Genomic DNA, 22,531 nt, shown 5'->3' on the forward strand with positions numbered 1-22,531 from the left:
ATGGCCCCGGCTCCGCCCCGGCCGCGGCCCGAGTCCCCCGCCCCCGTCGCCCGCCGCCCGGCCGCCGCTCCCAGCCTCCCGCAGCGGCTTCCGCTCCCCGCACCGGAAGCGCGCTCCCGAACGCCGGGGGCCGGCGCCGCAGGGGCGGGGTCGGAAGTGACGACAGAAGCCGGGGGCGGAGACTTAAGATGGCGGCTATGGCGCTGGCCGCGGCGCGGCGGCTGCTGCTGGTGCGCGGCTCGGGCTCGTGGCGCCGCTCGCGGCTGAGGTGAGCCGGGGACGCGCCGGGGGTCAGCGGGGGACCCGGGGCGGCTCGCGTCTGTCCGGACGCTCTGCCTCTGGCTTCCCCACGCCCAGGCGCCGCGCCGGGGGTTCGGGCTCGGGCTTCGGGACCCTGGCTTCGTCTCCGAGGGCCCTTCCCTGCCTGGCGCCCCAGCTCCTGGCCCCGAGACCCATCCGCCTGCTCTCTCCCGGGCCGCTGGGTCCTCTCCCGCCTTCTCCCGGGCCGACGGGGCCTGTCGGAGGCCACGTGTCATCTCCGCCCCGGCCCCCGTCCTGTCGCGGGGGGGGGGCCCCCCTTGTGAGGCCGAGCCCGCGGGGCCTCCGTGCCCCAGACCGCTGTGCTGTGTCCCCTCGCCTGCAGACAGCGCGCTTTTTCCGTCCCCGCAGCCTTCCCGCCGTCCTGGCCGCCAGCACGTCCACTCGGGCCACAGTCGGTGGCGGCCCCTGGCTGTACGCCGCACCGTGCCGGGCGGAGATAGCGGGCGCAGGCAGGAGCGCGGGCCGCGTAGGAGCCGCGGTGTGAACGCTTAAAAGAAGTCAAGCAGTGGGATCTGACTTCCCGTAGAGTGCGGAGGGGTCGCCTTGGGAGGACGCGGCATTGAAGCCAAGAGGGGAGGCACGGGAGGAGGGTCAGGCCCCGGCCAGGCGGGAGCAGGAGGAACAGAGGCGTTGGGGTTAAGGAGCCAGGTGTGTGTGCGCTCAGGGCAGCACCCGCAGGCCAGTGTGACTGGGTCCTGGGGGGCGGTGGTGGAGAGGGCTTTAAGAGAGGAGTTTGGAGAGAGTTGGAGTCCAGACCACCTGGGGCCCCATGGCAGGGGTTGGGGGTGGCTTCTATTTAGACTACGGTGGGACAGTTGAGGGCCAGAGCGGAGCTCGGTGCTGTAAGAGAGATTTAACCCGGGCCGTCAGGGTGAGGTGCGGTGGTTAATCGTCTGCTCCGTAAGAGATGTTTATAAGAGAGAGCGGTTACGGCCCAAAGAACTGACCAACTGTCCACGGCCCCCTGGGCTGAGCCAGGATTTGTCCCCAGCAGTGGTGTTCCTGCCTGCTCCCGCGTGTCGTCTCTAAGTGCTCACGTAGACGGGACGCGAGGGCCGGTCACCACGGGCTCCGCGGTCTCAGGTCTGTAACTGGCCACTCTCTCTTTGTAGGTCCGGAGTTCCCGCACACAGATGCTTCAGTAGTGGCGGGGCCTACCCCGGCACCCCGCTCTCCTCCCCCTTCCCTGGCGTGCCGCAGCCTGTTTTCGCTACGGCTGGTGGACAGGAAAAGTTTGAAACCAAAGTGACCACGCTGGATAACGGGCTTCGCGTGGCGTCCCAGAACAAGTTCGGACAGTTTTGTACGGTGGGAAGTAAGTACTGTCGGTAGTGTCGTGGGTGCTTCACTGGCCGCTGTGCTTGGTTCGGGGTTCGTGCGCTGGATCCGGAGGGGAAAGTACGCTCTAGAATCTGGAAACCGAGTACTCTGAGCGTGAGCCGCCATGTCGGTGCTGGGCTTTCCCCTTTGTACCTTGCAAGAACTCTAAACCGTCTCCACCACCAATACCAAGCGTATGACTCCGTGAGCATCAGCACGTGTGCAGCTGTGGGTACGTAGCCCGGGGAGTGGACACGCTGTCGCCTTCACATGGTGGCGCCGGCCTGTTTGATCACGCTCAGTTGTAAAGGTTTCTCTTGATCGAATCCTCCCCTTCTCGGCATTTGAGTTAACTTGTCATTTTTCTTTTTGTTGCCAGTTCTTATTAATTCAGGATCAAGATACGAAGCCAAATATCTTAGTGGAATTGCTCACTTTTTGGAAAAATTGGCATTTTCGGTCAGTGTACGATTTGTAATTTTTGAGACTTTGTTTGGGAAGGATCTACCACGTTTTGGTTTTTTTTAGAACGGTTATTTTAACAAGTGACTGAGTTGATAAGGCGTTGCTGCTAAAAGATGTTTAGATTGGAAGACGATTCGGTTTCACGTTTTAAGAGCCAAAATAGGTTTTCTTTTCTAAAACCATATGTTAGAAGTTGCTTTAGATTTTCTTACTTCGGTTCACTTGTTTGTTTTCACTAGTCGACAGATCGATTTGACAGCAAAGATGAAATTCTGCTCACGTTGGAAAAGCACGGGGGTATCTGTGACTGCCAGACGTCAAGGTACGCCAGCTCATTTTGCAGCCACGAACTGTGGTGGTTATTCTCTGTCAGAGTCCCACTGAAACCCACCTCCTGGAGAAGCTGGGGACGTTGGCGTTGAGAAGGAGCCTGGCCTGGGCAGGGTTGGGTGAGGGATTTGGTGGAGGAAGGACACAGGCGGCAACACTTACAGCAGAGAGCACACTGGAGAGCCAGGCGGTCCCCGGAGGTTGCTGGCTGGGCCCTGGGGACACAGAGCAGGCCCCATCCCCAGTGTGCTCCCAGAGCCACCAGAGGGCTGCACCACAGGTAATGGAAGCGAGAGCCAGGAACCAAGACTAGAGGTGGGGGCGTGGGGACAAGCAGGTGACCTGGTCTGGAGTCCGGAAAGGAACGATAGCAAACTTGACATTGGCTGGTCTTGAAAGAGTTTGCCAGACTGAACGAGGGGTGGAGGTGGCCCAGACTCTGGGAACAGCAGGGGGAGAGGCTCAGCCCGGAAGAGGCAGCGGTCTTTTGGGGGACCGGGAGAGGTCTGGTGTGTAGCCAGCACGCGGATGGGGTGCAGGGGCTGTGGACGAGGGCAGGCGGAGTTGGTCTGCCAGACGTGGCTCTGGTCCCCAGCTGCGTAAGGCTGTGCGTCCCCCATGCTGACCCGTCGGTCCGGGCGGCAGACCCTCAGGAAGCGCGTGACGAAGCGCACCCCTGTGGTGCAGGTGGTGGGGAGCCCGTGCTCGTGAAAAGGTCTGAGAACTGGTCCTCGTCCGTCCGGGCTGGGCAGCCGCTTTCGCTCCAACACGTGTGGGAAGTTGCGCTGGAAGATGGGGCGTACTGAGTGTGGTGCTGGTCCTCGGTGCCAGTGGGGAATGGCCCCCGTTTGGTGTGCACCTGTCACGACCCTGACACCTGGTGTCGTTTCTTCTTTCCAGGGACACTACCATGTACGCCGTGTCCGCGGATTCCAAGGGCCTGGACACGGTGGTTGGTTTGCTGGCTGACGTGGTCCTGCACCCCAGGCTCACAGGTGTGCCCTGGGCTGTGTGCGGTGTCTAGGGGGTTGGACGCGGAGGGGGGCAGGCGGAAGCCCGGCCCCCGAGGAAGAGCACCGTGGTGCCCCCGTGGGCTCAGCTACCAGTGGGTTGTCACGATTTCCTAGGAAGTGACGCCGGTGGTCAGGGAGGTTCTTCGCGTCTAACACTTTGACACCCCTTTATGCCTTTTGACGTTTTTAGCGAAGTTGGATTTTTAATTTCTTTTTTTTTCTTAAGTTTTTATCGATTTACTCGTTTAAGTAACTTTTACGCCCAGCGTGGGGCTGAGACTCTCGACGCCGTGATCAAGAGTCGCATGCCCCTCTGATGGAGCCAGCGGGGCACCCCTGGGTCTTTCGTTTCTCAAAGGCATTTCAGACAGTCTTTGAAAACTCTGGCTGGTATGCTGCCGGAAGTTTCCACGTCCTGGTCTCCATCCCCTTCCTTGGCCTGGTAGTAACCAGACTCTGATTCCGGCCCTGAAGGGGACTAGAGTGGGCCGTGCTGACCATTCCAGCTGCCCTGGCTGGGCTCTGGTCACATCGGCCTGGCCTCGTGGTCCAGGACTGCAGTGCTGAGTTAAGAACTTTCCGGTACTTGCTCCAGCTAGCTGATGAAACAGCAGCCACGATGTAGGCCCGTGCCTCTTTTTCCAGTGCCTTCACATCCAGCGCAGCTTCACCCTCACGGCAGCCCTTTGGGACGGAGCGGTTAGGGGCCTGAGGGCCTCTCATGGGGAGGAAGCTGGGGCCCAGAGCAGGCCCGGGTGACCACCTCGTGGCCGAGCCTGGCGAGGCCCGACGCCTCTAGGCCCTGCCCGCCCGGCGCCGTCCCCCTCACTCCCACCGCTGCCCCCCCCAGTCTGCCCCAGGTGAAGGCAGAGGAGGTTGCCAGCATGTCTTTCGGCCAGTCTGGTGGCACAGGCCCAGGGCCATCTCCCTCCTGGCTGGTGCGGTCTGAGCCTCGCCTGGGTGCTTTGCAGATGAGGAAATCGAGATGGCACGGATGGCTGTCCAGTTTGAGCTGGAGGACCTCAATATGCGGCCTGACCCAGAACCGCTTCTCACAGAGATGATTCACGAGGTGAGATACAAAACTCGCAACGTGCCCTCCTCCGTATCAGTGGCCCTCCTGCCACCAGGGCGGTTGGGAGGGGCCGTCTGCCTTCCTGAGGTCATTCCTACAGGCTCTAGGTGTGGTCAGAACACTCTTAATTCCCAAACCTGCCACTCATGCGAGTTTTTCATTTTGTAAATTTTTTTTTTTTTTTTTTAGCATTTTATCCCTTGTTTTTGAGAAAGTGTGAGCGGGGAAGGGGCAGAGAGGGAGAGAGAGAATCCCAAGCTAGCTCCGTGCTGTCAGCGCAGAGCCTGATGTGGGGCTCGATCCCACGAACTGCGAGATCATGACCTGAGCCGAAATTGGACGCTCAAGCAGCTGAGCCACCCAGGCGCCCCTCGTTTTGTAATTCCTACAGTAACAAGATTTTTATCGCTCTGTTTCTAGAGCGAGGCTTTTATTTCATACGGGTTTTTTGAGTTTTCATCCCGGAGAGGTAGATTTTGTGTTTTTTAGAAACACACAGAGTTATTCCTGCCAAACTAAGCAAAGCACCCACAGGCTCTTCCTGCCACAGCTGGGGTCACGGCAGGCCCAGCGCAAGGGGGGGACACCTGGCCGTGGCCTTCTTGGTCACCTGTGTTTCTCCCCTCCTTTGTTAGGCTGCTTATCGGGAAAACACAGTTGGCCTCCACCGTTTCTGCCCCACAGAAAACATAGCAAAGATGGACCGAGAAGTGCTTCACTCCTACCTGAGAAACTATTACACCCCTGACCGCATGGTGCTGGCTGGGGTTGGGGTGGAGCACGAGCACCTGGTGGAATGTGCCAGAAAGTACCTGCTGGGAACCCAGCCGGCCTGGGGATGTGAGAAGGCTGTGGACGTTGACAGATCGGTGGCACAGTACACGGGGGGGGTTGTCAAGGTAAAGCCGTGATGGAAAAGAGCCCGTGACCTTGGGTCGTGTATGCCTTTTTTGACTTGGGTTTTGGCACGTTGTCGGCTGGAGCCTGTGGGTGTTACAGTCAGCCGTAAGCCCGTGGCTTTGCCTTTAATACGGATTCTGGGGCCTGAGCGTGACGTGTGTTCCTTGGTTAAAGCTGAGAGTTTGGTACAAACGGGAGGCGAAGGATAGTTCTTGTCTCTAGAGAGTTTTCTGGTGCTCGTGTGGGATTTCTGTGACTGTTTTTAAGCCGCTCCGGCCTGGGGTGGCTGAGGCCTCCTTGTTTTCCACGTGGGTACGCTGCTCACCCTTCTTGGTTACAGCTGGAGAGAGATATGTCCAACGTCAGTCTGGGCCCTGCCCCGTTCCCCGAGCTCACGCACATCATGATAGGACTGGAGAGCTGTTCCTTCTTGGTAAGTGCCAGCGGGGGCCTGTGCGGCGTGGAGTTGGGCGTCCCCTCGCGGCTGAGCTCGGCCCTCACGTCTCTCGCAGGAGGACGATTTCATCCCCTTCGCCGTGCTGAACATGATGATGGGGGGCGGAGGCTCCTTTTCGGCTGGCGGGCCCGGCAAGGGTATGTTTACCAGGCTCTACCTCCACGTGCTCAACAGGTGGGTTGGGTCCCTTTCACCTGGCTGTCCCCAAGGTTGGCAGGCCCAGCTGAGGGTGCTTCTGGACCGTGACACCGCCTTCCAGGTGTCCCCTCGTCCGTGCTCCTTACAGGCACCACTGGATGTACAACGCAACCTCGTACCACCACAGCTACGAGGACACGGGCCTCCTGTGCGTCCACGCCAGCGCCGACCCCAGACAGGTGAGAGCCAGCCCCGAACGCGGTGGCCTCTGCTTCCTGTGCAGGTCACATCCCCGCATACAGAGCTGGTCTCTGGAAGCACAGATGTCACCACCTGAGTTAGAAGAAACGGGCTGTCACGTCCTGATCACGCTCTTCTTCGTGTCCACGCTCTCTCTTAAAGGTTCGAGAAATGGTGGAGATCATCACGAAGGAGTTCATTTTAATGGCTGGAACCGTGGATGTGGTAAGTGTGGCACAGAGCCCCCTGCAAACGTCCCCGCGGTGTTGGCGGGTTAGAGAACACAGTGTGGGTTGGCTGGGCCCATCCTCTGTGCCCCCAACATCCCAGCCAGAGCAGTGCAGACCCCCGGAGTGAGCCAGGTCTGCAGCTGAGCTCCTCCCCTCCTCCCTGGTCTCAGCGCACAGAACAGCCACTGCCCTCAGCACCCAGTCTGTTTGCATCTGACGGGCCCCGGTCCTTTTTAAGCTCTACCGGAAAGAATAGCACAGAGCAGTCTTTTCCTTTTAACGTTTATTCATCTTGAGGGAGAAAGCGTGCAAGATGGGAGGGGCAGAGAGGGAGAGAGAGAATCCCAAGCAGGATCCACGCTGTTAGCATGGGGCCCAACACAGGGCTTAAACTCACGAACCGCGAGATCACAACCTGAGCCAAAACCAAGAGTCAGACGCTTAACTGATGGAGGCTCCCAGGTGCTCCAGGAAAAGGAATATTATTTTAAAAATAATACATTGGGATGCCTGGGTGGCTCAATTGGTTGAGCTCTGACTTCGGCTCCGGTCATGCCCTCAGGCTCGTGGGTTCAAGCCCCACATCGGGCTCTGTGCTGACAGCTCAGAACCTGCTTAGGATTTTCTCTCTCCCTCAGCCTCTGGCCCTCCCTGGCTTATTCTCTCTCTCTTTCAAAAATAAATACATAAAAAAATAAAATAAAAATAGGGGTGCCTATGTGGCTCAGTCGGCTAAGCATCCGACTTTGGCTCAGGATTATTTTCCTCCAGCAACGATGCGGACTCTCAGCGGCCAGTGTCGTCCGGCAGGCGTGCACGCCGTTCGGCGTCCGGCAGCTTCGTGTCGGTCGGGTGCCGTCTCTCACCCGGCCGCTCTCCGTGCCCCCCGTTTCTGAACGCAACTCGTGGGAGCCCCATAGTTGCAAATTTCATGCCTGGTCAGAGAGGCTCACGGCACAGACTTGGCACACGGAGCTGGTTCCCTCCGAGTTCCTCGGGGAGCGTGGGGAGCCCGGTTGCCTGGGCCCTGCACCTGGCGTCTGGGTGGAGCCCCAGACTGTCGAATCTGTCTTCCTGGTGACGTGGACGTGGCTGGGCAACAGCGTGTGAGTTGCCGGGAACCGAACCGTGTGGCTTGGTGGTCGGACCCCCAGGTGGAGCTGGAGCGGGCCAAGACCCAGCTGATGTCCATGCTCATGATGAACCTGGAGTCCAGGCCTGTGATCTTCGAGGACGTGGGGAGGCAGGTGCTGGCGACCCATTCCAGAAAGCTGCCCCGTGAGCTGTGCGCGCTCATCCGTGAGTACCGTGCTGGTGGGTGGGCCCAGACCCGGCTCCCTCCCTCCCCTCCCAGAGGCCGGCCAGCCGGAGGGGGTGTGATGCCTGCGGGCTTTCGTCTGTGCCAGCCCTATTCGTGTCCCCGAGTGCTGACCCCTGTGCCCCCAAGTTTTCACCATTTTCCCTACCGCTCTGGGTTTTTAAGCGGATTCGCTGAGATAATGGACGGAAATGCTCTGCTTGGGGCTCGAACGGTGTTGCCCTTCATGGTGTTGTGGCAGGTGTCTTGGCCGCAGGTTTCCATGGCCTCCCGTGAGTGACCTTCAGGAAGTCCTGGAATTTCCTCTAAGTGTCAGAGTGTTACTGTTTGTGGCCCTTTGGGGGACAAGCTTATTTTCTCTGTAGCAGGTCCTCAGAGTATCGTGGGGGGGGGGGCCCCCCCCCCCCGTGCCGTCCTGTGGTGACGTTTGTTACCTCGCTGCTCTGGCACTCGCACCCTCCCTGGGGGCCCCCTCAGACCCTGGGGCGCGCAGTACCCAGTCTCCCCTAGGCCTCATCCTCTGGAGCAAAGTCCAGCTGCCCATGCCGGGTGTTCCCAGGCAGGCTGAGCTTCTGGGCCTCAGAAGGTGGGCCCGTGTGTGTGGCCGCTCCCCTCCCCCCCCCAAGCCCTAGGGATTCTTTGTTTTTTCCTTCCCTGCAGGCTCTCCGTGTGGGTAACTCTGCAGGTGAGCTTTTCCATTGAGATGCATCTGGGCAGGTGTGCATTCCCGTATTTGAAAATAACTCATAACCACTGGTACATCCCCATTTACTGGGAAGATTTGTCACTTCACCCTGAGTCACTCTGCATTCTACACACGCCTGAATCTGGACTCTCTGGAGTCCGCAGCCTGGCCTCGGACCCCTCAGTCAGGGTAGCAGCCACGGCCACGCGTGGAGACAGTCCGTGCAGGGCTCGGGCATTCCCCTGAGGTCTCCCTGTCCCCCGTGCTAGGCAGCGTGAAGCCAGAAGACATCCGGAGAGTTGCCTCCCAGATGCTCCGCAGGAAGCCCGCGGTGGCCGCCCTGGGCGACCTGAGCAACCTGCCGGCCTACGAGCACATCCAGGCGGCGCTGGCCAGCGGGGACGGGCGCCTGCCCAGGACGTACCGGCTGTTCCGCTAGAGGCCGTCGCGGTGTGGCCCGACGTGGGCTGTGGACGGAGCCCGTGTTCGTCCGTGGGTTTTGGGTGTGAATTTAGTGCAAAGATTCATAAAAGGTGCAAACCGGGGGACTCTTCTCTTAAACTCGATCAGATTTAATGTCACCGAGCACAGCTCTGCGTCCGTTTCTTCAGGACGGGTAGATCAGGCAGCGGAATAAAGGTGTGTCTGTGTCGCTGCGGCTGGGAACCAGGCGAAGGGAAAGACCGCCGGGGGCCAGCTGCCGCGGGGAGGCCAGGTGGGCGCCCTGCCCCGTCCCGCGTTCCCAGAGGCGAGCGGCCTCGAGTCCGCGTCAGAGCGACTCCGGGGTCTGCCAAGGGGCGTGCTCCTCGGCGCGGCGCTTTCCTTCACCCTCGGTAAGGATGGGGTGGCGGTAAGCATGGGGTGGCGAGAGGCCGGGCTCAACCGGCGGCGTCCGGTAACCGGAAGAGCGTCCTGATTCCCGACGGCACGGCATGAGTGTCGGCGCCCTGGAGGGAGGTGGGGTTTCCTCGCATCGCCGGCCCGTGTGAAGAGCCAGAGCCGCGAGGCCGGGGAGCGTTCGGTTCCGCGGATGCGCGTGGCCGCGTCCAGAGTCGCCCGGCCAGGTGACCCTGGTGATACAGGGTGGCGTTGTGCTTCCCCGACGGGTACGCACACGGAGCCCCTGGGCCCCTTGGGGCACCGCCCTCCCAGCCTCTGGGGCACAGAGGGGAGGGAGGGACGCTTCCAGGAAATCAACCGTCAAACGTTCTTTGGTCATTTAACCTGCTTATTTTTGCTGGAGCCCATCCTCCGCTTTTGATGCCTTCCCTGCGCACTTAGCGGCATCAGGGAGGGTGTGTTTATCCGCTGGGGTGGAGCCCGGGGGGTGGGGGTGGGGGGCCGCGCCCGGTGTGCCGAGGTCCTTGCCTTGCAGACATTCCTGTGGTTACCACCCTGAAGGGGAAGCACAGGGGGGCAGGGGTGGCGGGCGAGGTCAGCCGGGCTTAGCTGGGGGTAGGGCTCACCGAGAGCCCTCAAGGGGCCGGCCGGAGCCCCCACGGGCCGCACTCAGCCTCCAACCACAGACCGCTGTGCCCAGACCCAGGGGTCTGCTCGGATGCTGGCGCCAACCGCCCCTCGCCCCCGAGGGCTCCTTGGCACCGCGCAGCCGCAGCCCGTCCTCTGGCCCGCGCCAGCAGAGCGCGTGTGGGTCAGACAAACTATCCTCACACCGGATTTCTCAATTCTATCTGAAGCTTGCTTTGCAGAGACTGGCCCGTGTCATTTGAATCTATCTGAATTTTAACCTGGCTCCCAAGTGAAACCCGAGCACCTAAACTCTCCCGGCTGCTCCTAAGTGAATGTCCTGACTTGGGACCCGGACGTTTGCCGACATCCATCATATCGGTCGGAGACGACGCCTGAGATGATGTGTCTGTCACACTTGCCTCATTTTCAGGACCCCTCACCGCAAAAATCTGTCGGAGGTTTTCAGTTTATTGACTCAGAACTCAACGGCACATTTCTTTGAGCAAAATTTTATCGACAGTGAGGTTTTGTTAAGTCAGATAGGGTGGACGGGCCTCCTCGGTAACCAGAAGTGGGTGTCCCGCACGACGAGTCTGGAAGCCGGTGCTAATAAAGCTGATACACTCTACTTTGGAAGTGGCTTCGCTTCATCGTGGTTCACGCAGGGCTGAGGTGTTCCTTTCTCCCAGAAAAGCCCCTTTCCAGCCAGCCCGTCTGATGGGGCGGCAGCCGGGGTGGGGGGCAGAGGGCAGAGGGAAGCGGGTGATGCCGGTACAGCCACAGTCGACACCGAACTTCCTGCCTTTGAACTGGACTTGAAACCTTGTTTTCTGGGAATGTCGTAAGCATGGGGTGTGAGCACATGGAGGATCTCTTTCTAGGACTCAATCTTTGGCCAGAAAGAGTTTCAGATTTAATATATGGATTTATTTAAAAATATAAATACGGAAAAATAAATAACTTTAAAGACTAGAGTGAATGCCCCTAGGTTTTCCCACAGTCAAAGCCTATGGTTTTTAAGAGTGATCATGGGCGACACTGGGCTCTGAGCCCTCTAACACAGGCGGGAACATGGAAGGGGGCCGGCCCGGGCTGGCAAGGTGGTGGCACCCTAAACTTCCAGTTTCTCAGGCCAGGGGACGCACTACTTACGTCAATGCTGTTTGTAGCCGGCAATACGAAAGCAAATGCTCTCAAGTCACCAGAAACCAGGAGAGGAGAGGGAGATGGTTTCGTGGCTGGAAGGGCGAGGCCAGCTGCCTGAGGTCAGAGGCGACCCCCAACAGGCCAGGCCGCCTCGTCCCTCGCTGGCCTGTTGCAGCAGGACCGGCGTTCTCCCTGGAAGTCAGCTGGCGTTGACCTGACCGGCCAGGCCTGGGCTCGGTCCTCGTGCGCACTGGTGGGACCGAAGCTCCCACCTGCCTGACCCAGAGTGCTCCCCCCGATTCGCTAACGGGCCCCCTGGACTCAGATGGGGAAGGCACCTCCTGGTCTGCATTTGAGGGGCTGCTGGAGCGCTGCCAACGTCGGCTCTGGGCGAGCGGACAAGGACACCGGAAGGGCGTGTCTGTGCCAGCAGGCAGAACTGCCCGACCCACGCTGGCCTAAGGGACCGTGGGTGTGCTGTGGCCATCTGGGGGCCTGCGCTTGGGGACATGCTGTAAATGAGTGCAGCCGGCTTCGTGCCGGGCAGGGGACACGGGTGCCTCAGCACCGCCTCACTGGCCTCCTGTTAGGTTCTTGGTGACGAAGCGTGTTGGCCTCGAGAAACGGTTAGCCGGCGTCCCAGAAATCTTTCATTCCGCAGTCTCTTCCGACTTCTCCAGGGGGCTGTGGCCACGTGACCTCCCATGTTGTGGGTGCGAATGTCCTCGGGCAAGCCTCAAGAGACTGTACAGATTGTGCTGGAATGCTGATCCTTTGGTGCCTGCTGCTGCTGAATTTCTTTGGAAATGCGTCTTTTAATTCCTATCAAGTACAGTTCGCGGTCAAACTTGCCAGCAGCAAGGGGGATGCTGCGGAAGAAAGGGGCGTCGTCAGGAGGGCACTGGCCAGTAGCCTCCTGGGAGGCCGTCTCGGATGCCTGTCCCCTCTGGCCACCGGAGTGCAGCCGCCATGAACATGGAGCTCCCTCGGGCCCCTGCTGGGCCCTGCGGTGCATCAGGAAGAGACCCGCGGCCACCCTGACCGCGGCTGGAGGTCAGGACACGATGGGACGACGGCGGGCACCCAGGGGCGGGGATGCCGCCCCCACCCCCCGAGTGGGCAGGAGCCCCACCCACCCGCAGCCCCCAGGGCGAGGACACGTGAGCAGGGTACTGACTTGTCTCTCCCTGGCCTCACTTTCACCCGGAACAGACCGTACACGGGGCGGTGGTCGGAAGTCTTGATGCCAGGGCAGGAGGAATACTTGACCGGACAGATATCGCCCTTGTGGCGGCTCCTGTACACGACCCGATCCTGCAGAAAAGATCCCGCGTGAAGGTTAGCCCCGAGACTGCGTGGCTTTTTTGCAGGGCTTGGCCCACGTGCCCGTCTCCGTGTCCGATCCCACCCGCAGAGCCTGTTCCCAGAGCCCCTCGCCCAAGCCCGCTGCGCTGGCGGGTGTCTGGGCCCCAGACGGGGGGTGGGGGGGCTGGCAGTGCTGCAGCCGCGGAGGCCGAGCCTGGAGCCCCTGGGTCCGGTGCAGGCTGCTCCCTCCGCCCGTGCCGCAAATGGCTTGCATCTGCGACAGCACGGGGCGTGTACCCCAGCCCCGGGCCGACCGACTAGCCTTCAGAAGGGCCCTTCTCAGAGGGCGCTGCCCCCAGCGCCAGGTCCCAGAGATGCGGTCGCTGGCCCGGCACGGGTGCCGCATTGAGGCGTCTGACCGCAGCTCGTGGGGGCTGCTGTCACACCCGGCCTCAGTCCTTAGCCTGTGGTTCTGAAGCGCAAGCAGGCCCAAACCTGGGCCGCAGAGCTGGGCAGAGCCGCACCGGAGGTCAGGCGGGACACCAGGGGTGCTCACCGTGTAGGAGGGGGTCCTTTGCTTGGAGGTGGTGTCGTAGGAGTCCTTTCCAATGTCAAACTTGTATGAGGGGAGGAAATGGATGTCTGGCTCCTGGAAGCCTTTGAAGATGGACCCTGGAACAGCCACAGGCCCTGGCTCTCGTCAGCCCTGGCGGGCCGCACCCTCTCGGGGGCCGGGTGTCCGCGCCTTCCTCCCGGGGACCTCACCTTTCTTCATCTCCTGGGTGAGCTGGTCGTGCTGGAGCAGGGCAGATACCTTCTCCCCCAGGTCCTGCTTCAGGATGGCCTCCACGGCCACGCGCCCTCCGTTCAGACGGAAGTTGAAGTCTCCAAACCAGAACACCCCATCGAACCGGGTGGTGACGTCCGCTAGCCAAAACGGGAAAGTGCGTGAGCCCGGCCCTCCCTGTGCTGGCCTCCCTCTGGCGACAGTGACGGGTGTGGTCTCTGTCCCCGCTCCTGCAGCCACGGGCAGGGACACCCCAGACACGGCCCTGGCTGTGGGGGTTGTGCCCCGCAGCTTCTGGGCCGACATTCGGGTTCACGTTCACGGTTGCATCTTTCATTTCAAACAGCGACAGACTTCTGGGGTCAGCGTGGGCGCCCTCACGCTCACAGGAGCCCACACTGCTCACGCTCGCCACTCCGCCAGGGCTCCATCCCGGAGGGACAGACAGCCAGGGGGCAGGAGGAGGGCCTGTCGGCCCAGGGAGGCACGGCCACCACGGGGCTCCGCCTGGAAGCACAGCCGCACCAAACCGGTGGGTGGGTCACGGCTCAGGAGGAGCCCAGCGCCAGGCCTTGTGCAGAGCGCCGTTTCCGCGGGCTGCCGACTCTCTAGACTGTTTCAACCTCGATTCTCGGAAGCTCCCCAAGTTTACTTTGAGTCAACCGCCCAGAGAACAAGGTAGGAGCGCATCCACCCGGGCTCACCAGCATCAGAGCGGTAGGGGCTGGTGTCGGGCACGCTCCTGGGCAGCGCCAGGCCCTGGACGGTTCTGCTGTAGTCCAGCAGCCTCTCGCTCACCTTCCCGTCTCCGGCTGTAAGAACAGAGCGCGGGGGCCTCTCCAGCGGGCCTTCTGGACCCGGAGGACAGCTGTGTGCTCACCGCCCCCCAGCAGGCTCTGACACGCAGCGTCTGCGCGACCCGGTCCCCTGGGTATCCCCGGCGGGGGCCCGACGGGAGGGCACCGTCACAGATGGCGCTCCTGGCGGGCATGCGGGGGGGCGTGTCCTGACTCCTGGGACTTACAGGTGAAGTGAGACGTGATGAAGAGGAAGGAGGTGCCGAAGAAGGTGAAGCTGACGCCCAGGGCCCCCTTGGTCTTGATGTGAGACACGATGCGCGTGGTCACCGTGGAGCTCTCCACCTCTGCGGGACAGGGGTGGGGGGGCTGACGCGGCCGCCCCTGCTCACGCCCGTCCACTGCCCTCACAGAGGCCGGGCGGGGGTCCCAGGGCGCTGGCGCAAAGCGGAGCGGCCCGCCTACCTGAGCAGAACCAGATGAGGTCCCTGCGGATGAGCACGGACATGTAGAGCGCCCCGTGGGCCGTGGAGTACAGCGTCACGTAGCGGGGGCCCAGCGTCTCCTGCAGGCGCACCTCCCACTCCCGCCTGCGGTGGGGGGAGGGGGAGGGTGAGCGGGGACAGCCTGGGAAGGGGGCTGGGGCCTCCCAGCCCCGCCACCCCTCCCCCGCAGCCCAGAGAGCCCCGCCTCCTGGCTCCTGCCCCAGGGAAGGGCGGCGGAGACCCAGGCCCTCGCTCTCTCCGGGTCCCTCACCAAGGCTCCAGGTCCCGGGGAACCCGGCGCCTGCCCCTTCCCCCGGGTCGGGGCACCTGCCAGGCGGGCCTCCCGCAGTTGCCTGAGGGGTGGGATGCCCACGCACGCCCCTGGCCAGGCGGTCTCTGGCGGTGCTGGAGGGGCGCTGCAGACCTAGGACCCAGTTCGGGGGTCGGGCCTGGGGCCTGGGGTCCCGCAGCGGGGGCCGTACGTTCTCCCAGATCAGCTGCATGTCAACAAGAACGCAAGCTCATCGACTCCTAGTTCCTTGCGCCCCCGACAGAGAAGGAAGTGGCTCTCGTGCAACCAGGGCCTCACCCCAGCCGGCTGCGCCCTACCTGTCGGAACAGCCCTCCTGGACCCCGATGACATACAGGTCCTGGGCGTAGTCGGCCTCGGCAGGCAGCAGGAGCTCGTCCAGGTTCGGGGGCAGCTCCTACAGAGCAGCAGCACCTCGTGAGGGCTCCTGCGGGACAGAGACCCAGCCTCTCCCGAAGGGCCTGGCAGGCCGCCCTCCACCCCAGCTGGTCACCACCACGCCCATGTCTGCGCCCCTCCCTCACCATGGGGCCCCTGTCCCCAAACACACTGGTGGGGATGTGGTGCAGCCCGGCCAGGTGCTGTGGTCCCGAAGGCCGGCTCTCAAGCCCTTGGGGCCCTGGACGAGGGCACTGTCCCACAGAGGGGCCAGGTGGCTCCCCGTGGACAGCAGGGCCACCAGCCTGGGCACCCGCCTCCTTCAACTGGAGGGAGAACCGCTTCTCATGCGGGGCGCTGTGTTGCCAGGGCTCCTGGTCACTCAGCCAAACCTCATCCTGGTGGCGGCTCTGCCTGGTTTCCTCCCCAGTGCCTGTGCCCCCAGGGTCCGCCCGGGTTCCACTGCGTGGGGGGGTGGGGGGGGGGGGGGGGGGGGCAGGGCCTTCTGTGCTGTCATCACGAACACCGTGGCACACGTGGGCAGCAGAAAGCACTCAAAGCCCCATGGTGGCAACCACTGTCCCCTTCACCTCACCGGGCGTTAGGACCATCCACAGTGCAGGAAGTCCACACCCCGCCCCCAGACATCAGAGCACCCCACATGCGGGGAATGGGGACTGTCAACCCAAGGACGGCTCTCACCGAGCGAACGAGTCCCGGGTGCAGACACGGGTGCAGGTGTGAGCTGGAGAGAAAGCCACCGGCACTGTGTCCGAGGCTGTCCCCAAAGCAAAAGCCCAGAGATCAGCGTGCAAACCTCTGGCCCATGCGGTCCGGCCCTGGGCCGACTGGCACTCAGGACACAGAGCTCCTGTCCCACCAGAGTGGCGGGAGGGCCTCTGCCGCCATCTCGACACAGGAATCGCCGAGTGGGCCTAACCCAGAGTGACCCCAAGGTGACTGTGACCAGGTCACACAGGCTCACCGACGGTCACAGTGGCCCACGGTGGGGTGTCGGCAGTGGGGAGGCTGTGCGTGGGGACAGGGGCTCTGTTCCCTCCTCCAAAGCTGCTGTGAATCTAAAACTATTCTTAACACGTGTATGTATAAGAAAAGCGCATTTTCCCCCATCGGGCAGCGGGGAGGTGGGGGAGGCAGGGGTGTTCGGGCAAGAGGCCTCTTGACCCAGGTGCTGGGGAGAGGCCAGGCAGACGGCGTGCAGCTCAGAGGCCCCGGGAAAGAGCCCAGTGGGGGCGGGCTGGCCCCTTACCTTCTGGCCCTGCATGTTCCAGGTGGCCACGAAGAGGGCCATGCTGCGGTCCGGGAAGTACCGGGCCAGCTCGTCCGCCCCCATCAGGGCCCCGCTCGCCAGGAGACTCCCCTCCAGGTAGCTCCTGCGGAGACAGGGCAACCAAGAAGTCGAGGGTCGGAGCGGGCAGGCCCAGGGACACCCCTCCCGGGGACGCTGCCGGCCTCGGGCCCCCCGTAACACGGAACCCGTTTGCGGGAGGCTGTCCCAGAGCTGGGGCTCCTGGAGACCCCGCGGGTGGGCACAGGCGCCCCGCTGTGGTCCACCGCCCTCTTGGAAAACCCCCCCGTTCACGACTCTATAAACAGCAGCACGTGTTCAACGTTTCTGCCACTTCCGGACACGAAGGACTTGAAGGTGACGTCTGGGCTCTTCCGCCGGGGCCCCTTACGGCTCGGCCCTGGGCCGTGGGCGGCCTGGGGAGACACGCGTCCCGGACCAGGGGCTCGCCTCCGCCTCGGCGCGGCCCCGGAGGCCCCGAAAGCCGCAGGGGGCACGTCCAGTCTCACGACAACCGACGGTTAGGATCCGTTTCAAGAGCTGACCGGCACAGCACGTGCGGAGACCCCACGGCACTTTGCCTCGGCTGCAAAGTGCCACCTAGCATAGCGACCCCGGGGACCAGGCCGCGCGGCAACAGAACCTCACGAGCGTCGGAGTCCGAGCGTCGCGCGACTTCCACACGAGATGAAACGTCCGCACGGTCTTGTTTTTTAGCCGTGAGGACACCCGGCCGGCAGGCCGCACCGAAACAGGTCCCGAGACTCGTTCGTGCGCTTGCCCAGCGGCCCGGGGGCTCTCCCCTGTGCAGGTGCGGGGGGTGCCGGCCCCCCACCCCCACCCCGGGCCCCTCGCAGGGGCACCAGGCGTCCCTTCTCTTCTTGCTGCCTCCGCCTTCCTTCCAGCTGTCTGGGAGTCCTTCCAGAACGTTCTTCCAACCCAACTCGAGATCAGACTGCTCCCAGAATGAGCACCCAGGCGATGGCCATGCCATGTTTGGCCATTTTGTCCCCTAGGTCTTCTAATGCTCCAGCCGCCACAGACACTGGTCACCGGTCACCCCCCCTTGCCATCCAGCCGCTGCAGAAGCCGGTCACTGGCCCCCGTGCGCGCCCAGGGCCGGGGCGGCTCCATCGACTCCTGAGTATTGGTCATTTGGAGGCTGGTTAGATTCCACCCCCATTTCCCGGCAGACACATCCCAATAAACTCCACGGGCGCCCCAGTGACCCCAAGATCAGTCCACTGGAACGTCACTCGTCGTCAGCTGTCGCCCCGATGACCGTGTGCGAGTGACGGCTCTTTTAGGGTGCTCTTTCCAGCACTCGGGTGCGGCTGGCTGTTCCTTCCACGGTCCCTCCTCGTGTCTCGGCGGGCGGGGCCGTCCCGGTCCCGTCTGTCAGGAGCGAACGGAGGCCGAGGGGTTCGGTGACGTGCCAAGGCCCGGCAGCCGGGCGCTGCGGTGTGGGAGCACGGGGGGGCACCCGGCAGCAGGGGGGGTGCGCTCCGGACACCGGGGTGCCCCACCTGTTCGGCAGACCGAGCCCGGCTTCCGCCCTTCTCCCCCTGCCCCCACGCGCCCCTCCAGGCTGCCTGGCACGCTGTCCCCGCCCGCCTCCGCCTTCGGGCACAGGGAAGGCGTGTGGCCGTGCCGCCCGGGCCCCGCCACCGCCACCACCACCGAGGCTTAACGCTGCTGTTCAGCAGAGTCCTTGAGAACCCAGCCCAGCCTGGCTGTGTAACAGACCACTAGCACTTTCCAGGCTCCCGAGGACCCCTCGCTCCAACTCGCTGAGAAGAGCTCCCGTCTCAGTCTTGCAAACGGGAGCTCGTTCCTCTGGAGGGCATCGAGTCAAGAGCAGGGCTCCCAAGCCACGCTGGCCGCTGAAACCAGAACGCGGTTCTCAGGAGCTCCCACGAGCAATTCCCACGTCCTCCTCCCCAGGCCCTGAGGACGGGAATTCGATCAGGCCCGGAGGGAGGCCCCCGCTGGCTCACCCCACTGGGTGGACCACCTCCCTCACACCCGCAGCCGGGCCCCCGCTCCCCTGCCACGGGGCGTGATGTCCTCCGGAGCGGCCCCGTCTGCAGGGTGACCAGAAGGCCGCCACGCCAGGGGCCCTGTGCTCTGGTCCCCTCCCGGGTCCGGGGTCGGCCGCTGCACTCGGCTGCTCCTGTGGCCCGGGTGCCCTGCGTCCCACACCGTCCACATCGCCCGGCCCGTCCAACACGGGCCACGCTCCGACCTCAGCCAGGTTCTGCCTGTTTACGGACAGCCCACGAGCTAAGAACCATTTCCACGTTGTCAAAAGAGGAAGAAACCCTGTCATTTTGCGACGTGGGCAGACCCCATGGAATTCCAATCTCGTGTCCCTATGCAAAGTGTTACTGCCACACGGCTGCGGCTGCTGGTGCACATATGGTCTGTGTCCGTTTCCCTGCTAAACGGCAGAGATGAGCACGGCTGCAGGATGGAGAGACTTACAGAAAAAGTGTGCCGACGCCTGTTCTAGAACCCACCGGAAACGGGGCTTTTAGGCGGCAGAACTGGGGTGAGGGGTCCCCATCAACCTGTTTGCTGCTCGCCCGAAAACACTGAATTGAGGACCCGATTTTGCGACGTGATTGTCATTTTAGGTCACAAGCGCGCCCGCGTAAGTCACAAGCAGCCGACACAGGGCGGTGACACCGCGAAGGCACTAAGACACCTCGCTGCCCCCCAGAAACCCGTACAGATTCTGTCCTGTACAGCTTGGGCTCGCCACAGCCCCGTCTCCCGCCCGACCCACAGAACCTTCGAGTGGGACCTTAGGTGGCAACCGTCTCTGCACATGCCATCTGTTTAAGGGTGGCAACGTGGGCTCATCCCGGATTTAGACCAGCGCCCCACAGGAGGAGAGACGCAGACACGGAGGAGAACCGTGTGAGGACGGAGGCAGAGGCTGGAGGGACGCGGCCACAAGCCGAAAGACTCCTGGGCCACCAGGAGCTGGAAGAGGCAGGAAGGACCCTCCCCGGGAGCCTCCGGAGGGAGCTCGGCCCCGTGACACCTTCATTTCCGACGCGTGGCCTCCAGAACTCCACTTCTGTTGTTTTAAGGCTTCGGGCTTGTGGCCATTTCTTACGGCCACTCCAGGACGCCACTACAGTGACCCTCCCAACTGCCCCTTCCCCCCGCCCTTGTGCAGCAGGACTGGCCCTGATGGGAGGGAAGGCGTCTGGCGAGGGAAGTAGGGCCGGAGCCGCACCGGGGGCCTTGGGCGCCACGTTGGGGAGTGGGTGGCGCGGGGGCCACGGCCCCGTGTGTGCCTCGAACAACCTGCCGGGCCCTGGTAGGGGGCAGAGGCCTGGCCCAGCCCACAGGACGGGGCAGGGAAAGCCTTTTCAAGTTGCGGCCTGGGCACCGCAGCGTGGGCCCCGTGACGAGCCCGCGGGAGAAGACCAGACTCGTGGGTTTGGACAGGCACCCCCGGTCTGGTGAACGGAGCCAGAGGCACGCAGGGGAGAGTCCTGAGCAGAGAGGACATTGGGGGAAACGCCTAGTTAGGTTCTTTTGAAGCTACAGGAAAGTCAACCGAGATTAATTATTAAAGCCCCATAAAGCCTAGAAACCTAGCATCCCCCGTGGTGGGGGGGGGGGGGGGGGGGGGCGGGTGGGAGCTGACGGACAGCGGGGCGCCCAGCAAATGATCCCAGAGCCTCAGAGAAATCGGGTCAGTCCTGGAAGCAAAGCGCAGCCGATCAGGCCCGGGGGACCCTCCCTGCCGCCAGTGAGCGGGGCCCTGGGGACCCTCCGTCTGAGGTCAGTGCGGTCCTTGAGCGGTGGCCCCTGGGCCAGCGTGAGCCCAGAGCACGGCCACGGGGGCTCGCGGCTGCGCTCCGGCCAGCGCTGACTGGGGCCCCGGAACGTTCCTCCTCAGCAGAGCGGTTAAGGGAGAGCACTGCTCAGGGCTACGTCTTGGAACCCCGCAGCGGCCCAGACGACGGGGCCGCCCCGCGTGCTCACAAAGAAGGCCGTCCGGGACAGAACGAGAATGAAAACGAGAAAGAAAACAGGAAACGGCGCGCAGTGCGGAAGGCGATCTGTGTATCTGAACCGTCTGCTTTACAGGCACACGTGCCCCTGGGTGGTGCTAAAACACACAGGGAAAGTTCCAGAAGGGGTGTCCTTCCGGGAAGGAGCCGGGAGGCAGGGGTGAGGGGGCTAGCCTCAGTTTTACGAGAATACCTTCCTGCGGTGCTTTCTAGCGCTACAACGAAGGCCGCGGATGACCCCCACCCCTGCCCCCAGAGGCCCTACCTGCTTCGGACGTCCTTGGCGCGGATGGGTGCCAGGAGGCTGAAGGAGGGTTTGGCATCACAGGCCAGGGGGCTCGGGGGCCGGCCGGGGCCCAGGCTGCTGTGGGCCCGGAACAGTCTGCTCTGCAGGCGGGACTTGCCGGTGGAGTTTGCGGTCCACGGCGGGTCGGAGGCCGCCTTCTGGTCCACGGCGGGCAGCCTGGTGGTGCTCCCCGCCGAGGCCCCGTCCCGGTGCAGGAGGTCCAGGGAGGTGCTGATCATTCCGGAGATACAGTGACCCCACGAGGAGGGGCCCCCTCCCGTACTGCCCTGGGCCCTGCGGGACGTGGGGATCTCCTGCAAGGAGGTGCTCAGGCAGGGTGGGGAGCCGGTGTGGGTGGGGGGCTGGGGGGCCTCGTCCTGCAAAGAGCCCCTGGAGGGGCTGGTCCCACTGCGCGTGGCCAGGTCCTCGTGGCTGGTTCGAAAGCGCCGCCTCCTCCACGCCTTCTCGTCCAGCGACAGAGCTCGCTCCAGCCTGGGCCTCGTCGGTGGCTTTGGGGTGAAGGGTTTTGCCTTGGCTTGTGGGTCCTCATTGCCGATACCCGCTGGAAGGCTCAGAGGGGGCACGGGGCTCTTCTCGGGGCCCTGACAGCCGTTGGTGGGCAGGGACCCTGGGTGGGGCACGAGGTCTTGGCCTGCGTTGGGAAGCTGTCCCTTCAGCATTCTGCCTTCGGGCTGCAGATGCCCCTGGGCGGTGGGCTGCGGGGGAGATGCCTCTGAATGCCCCAGGCACGCCAACGTGGACGGCATAGTCCAGGGGCCGGCTCTCAAGGGTGACGGCGGCCCAGCCGACCCAGGAGAGGGCTCCTGCTGGGGCTGCCGGTGGAGCCCAGGGTCAGGGATGCGTGGTCAGACGTCGCCCGGCAGGCACGGAGGAGAGAGCGCGCGGCGGCCCGGGGTGGTCCGGCAGGGGCAGGGCCAGTTGCCGCATGACGGGGACCCCCGGAGCCCCGGAGTCCCCCGGAGGAGCCTAGAGGAAAACCGTGCCGTCAGCCTCCCGCAGCCAAGGCCGGCTCTGCCGCAGGGCCAGAGGGGGAGAAGCCAGCAGCGGCTGAGCCACAAGTTACACTGCCGCTTCCTCCTAGGAGGTGGGTGAAGGCTGGCCCCTCGGACCACTGGGAAGCCACCATACTGCGGCGGGGGGCGGGGGGGGGGGGGCTGTCCTCCGTGGGGTGCTGGGGACGTGACCCGCACAGAACGGCAGCCCCAAGGTCAAGGCCAGTTCACAGGCCCGGCCTCGGATGGGAGTCCCTGGGCCCTGGCTCACCCGGGTGCCCACTCTATCGCTCGGCGGGCACACCCCGCCCGGGCAGGGGCCCCTCCGCAGGTCTGCGGCCCGGCCGCTGCCAAAGGCCCCTGACTCAGGACTTGAGTCTGCGGGCGCGGCCGCCGCCGCGGGGTCCCCAGGGCAACGACAGCCGCGCAGCCTGACCCCGCCCCCGCTTCCCGCCTGGGGTCGCCCCGCGCCGCGCCCCGCGCCCCCGCCTGGGGGTCACCCCGCCCGAGGTCGCCCGGTGCCCCAGACTCGCGTCGCAGGCCCCGCCCGGGGGTCACCCCGCGCCCTGAACCCGCTCCCCCGTCTGGGGGGGTCACCCGGCCCGAGGTCGCCCCGGTGCCCCAGACTCGCGTCGGAGGCCCTGCCCAGGGACTGCCCCGCGCTCCGGACCCGCGCCCCCCACGCCCGAGGGCCACCCCGCCCCAGAGCGCCCCCGCCC

At 63.7% G+C, this 22,531-nt stretch overlaps 2 protein-coding genes across 2 annotated transcripts; one reads left to right on the top strand and one right to left on the bottom strand.

Moving 5' to 3' along the window:
• Positions 1–188: 188 nt before the first annotated feature.
• PMPCA (peptidase, mitochondrial processing subunit alpha) lies at positions 189–9,037 on the top strand. The gene is made up of 13 exons (XM_040464410.1): positions 189–268; positions 1,434–1,636; positions 2,021–2,100; positions 2,346–2,428; positions 3,337–3,431; positions 4,421–4,521; positions 5,160–5,423; positions 5,765–5,857; positions 5,937–6,055; positions 6,168–6,258; positions 6,422–6,484; positions 7,644–7,788; positions 8,762–9,037. Exons 1-13 carry the CDS (start codon positions 189–191, stop codon positions 8,929–8,931), a joined length of 1,587 nt encoding a protein of 528 aa, XP_040320344.1. The 3' UTR covers positions 8,932–9,037.
• Positions 9,038–10,167: 1,130 nt separating this feature from the next.
• On the bottom strand, positions 10,168–22,174 carry INPP5E (inositol polyphosphate-5-phosphatase E). Its single transcript, XM_040464405.1, has 11 exons — positions 22,084–22,174; positions 20,779–21,786; positions 16,441–16,564; positions 15,092–15,189; positions 14,463–14,587; positions 14,225–14,344; positions 13,905–14,012; positions 13,179–13,340; positions 12,970–13,085; positions 12,286–12,422; positions 10,168–11,977 (listed from the first exon to the last, which is right to left on the bottom strand). The coding sequence occupies exons 2-11, from the start codon at positions 21,564–21,566 to the stop codon at positions 11,845–11,847; spliced, it is 1,911 nt and encodes a 636-aa protein (XP_040320339.1). The 5' UTR covers positions 21,567–21,786; positions 22,084–22,174; the 3' UTR covers positions 10,168–11,844.
• Between the last annotated feature and the right edge of the window lie 357 nt (positions 22,175–22,531).

The sequence above is a fragment of the Herpailurus yagouaroundi genome, unplaced genomic scaffold (assembly GCF_014898765.1).
Source record: "Herpailurus yagouaroundi ecotype Mexico unplaced genomic scaffold, PumYag 440, whole genome shotgun sequence".
Lineage (NCBI taxonomy): Eukaryota > Metazoa > Chordata > Mammalia > Carnivora > Felidae > Herpailurus > Herpailurus yagouaroundi.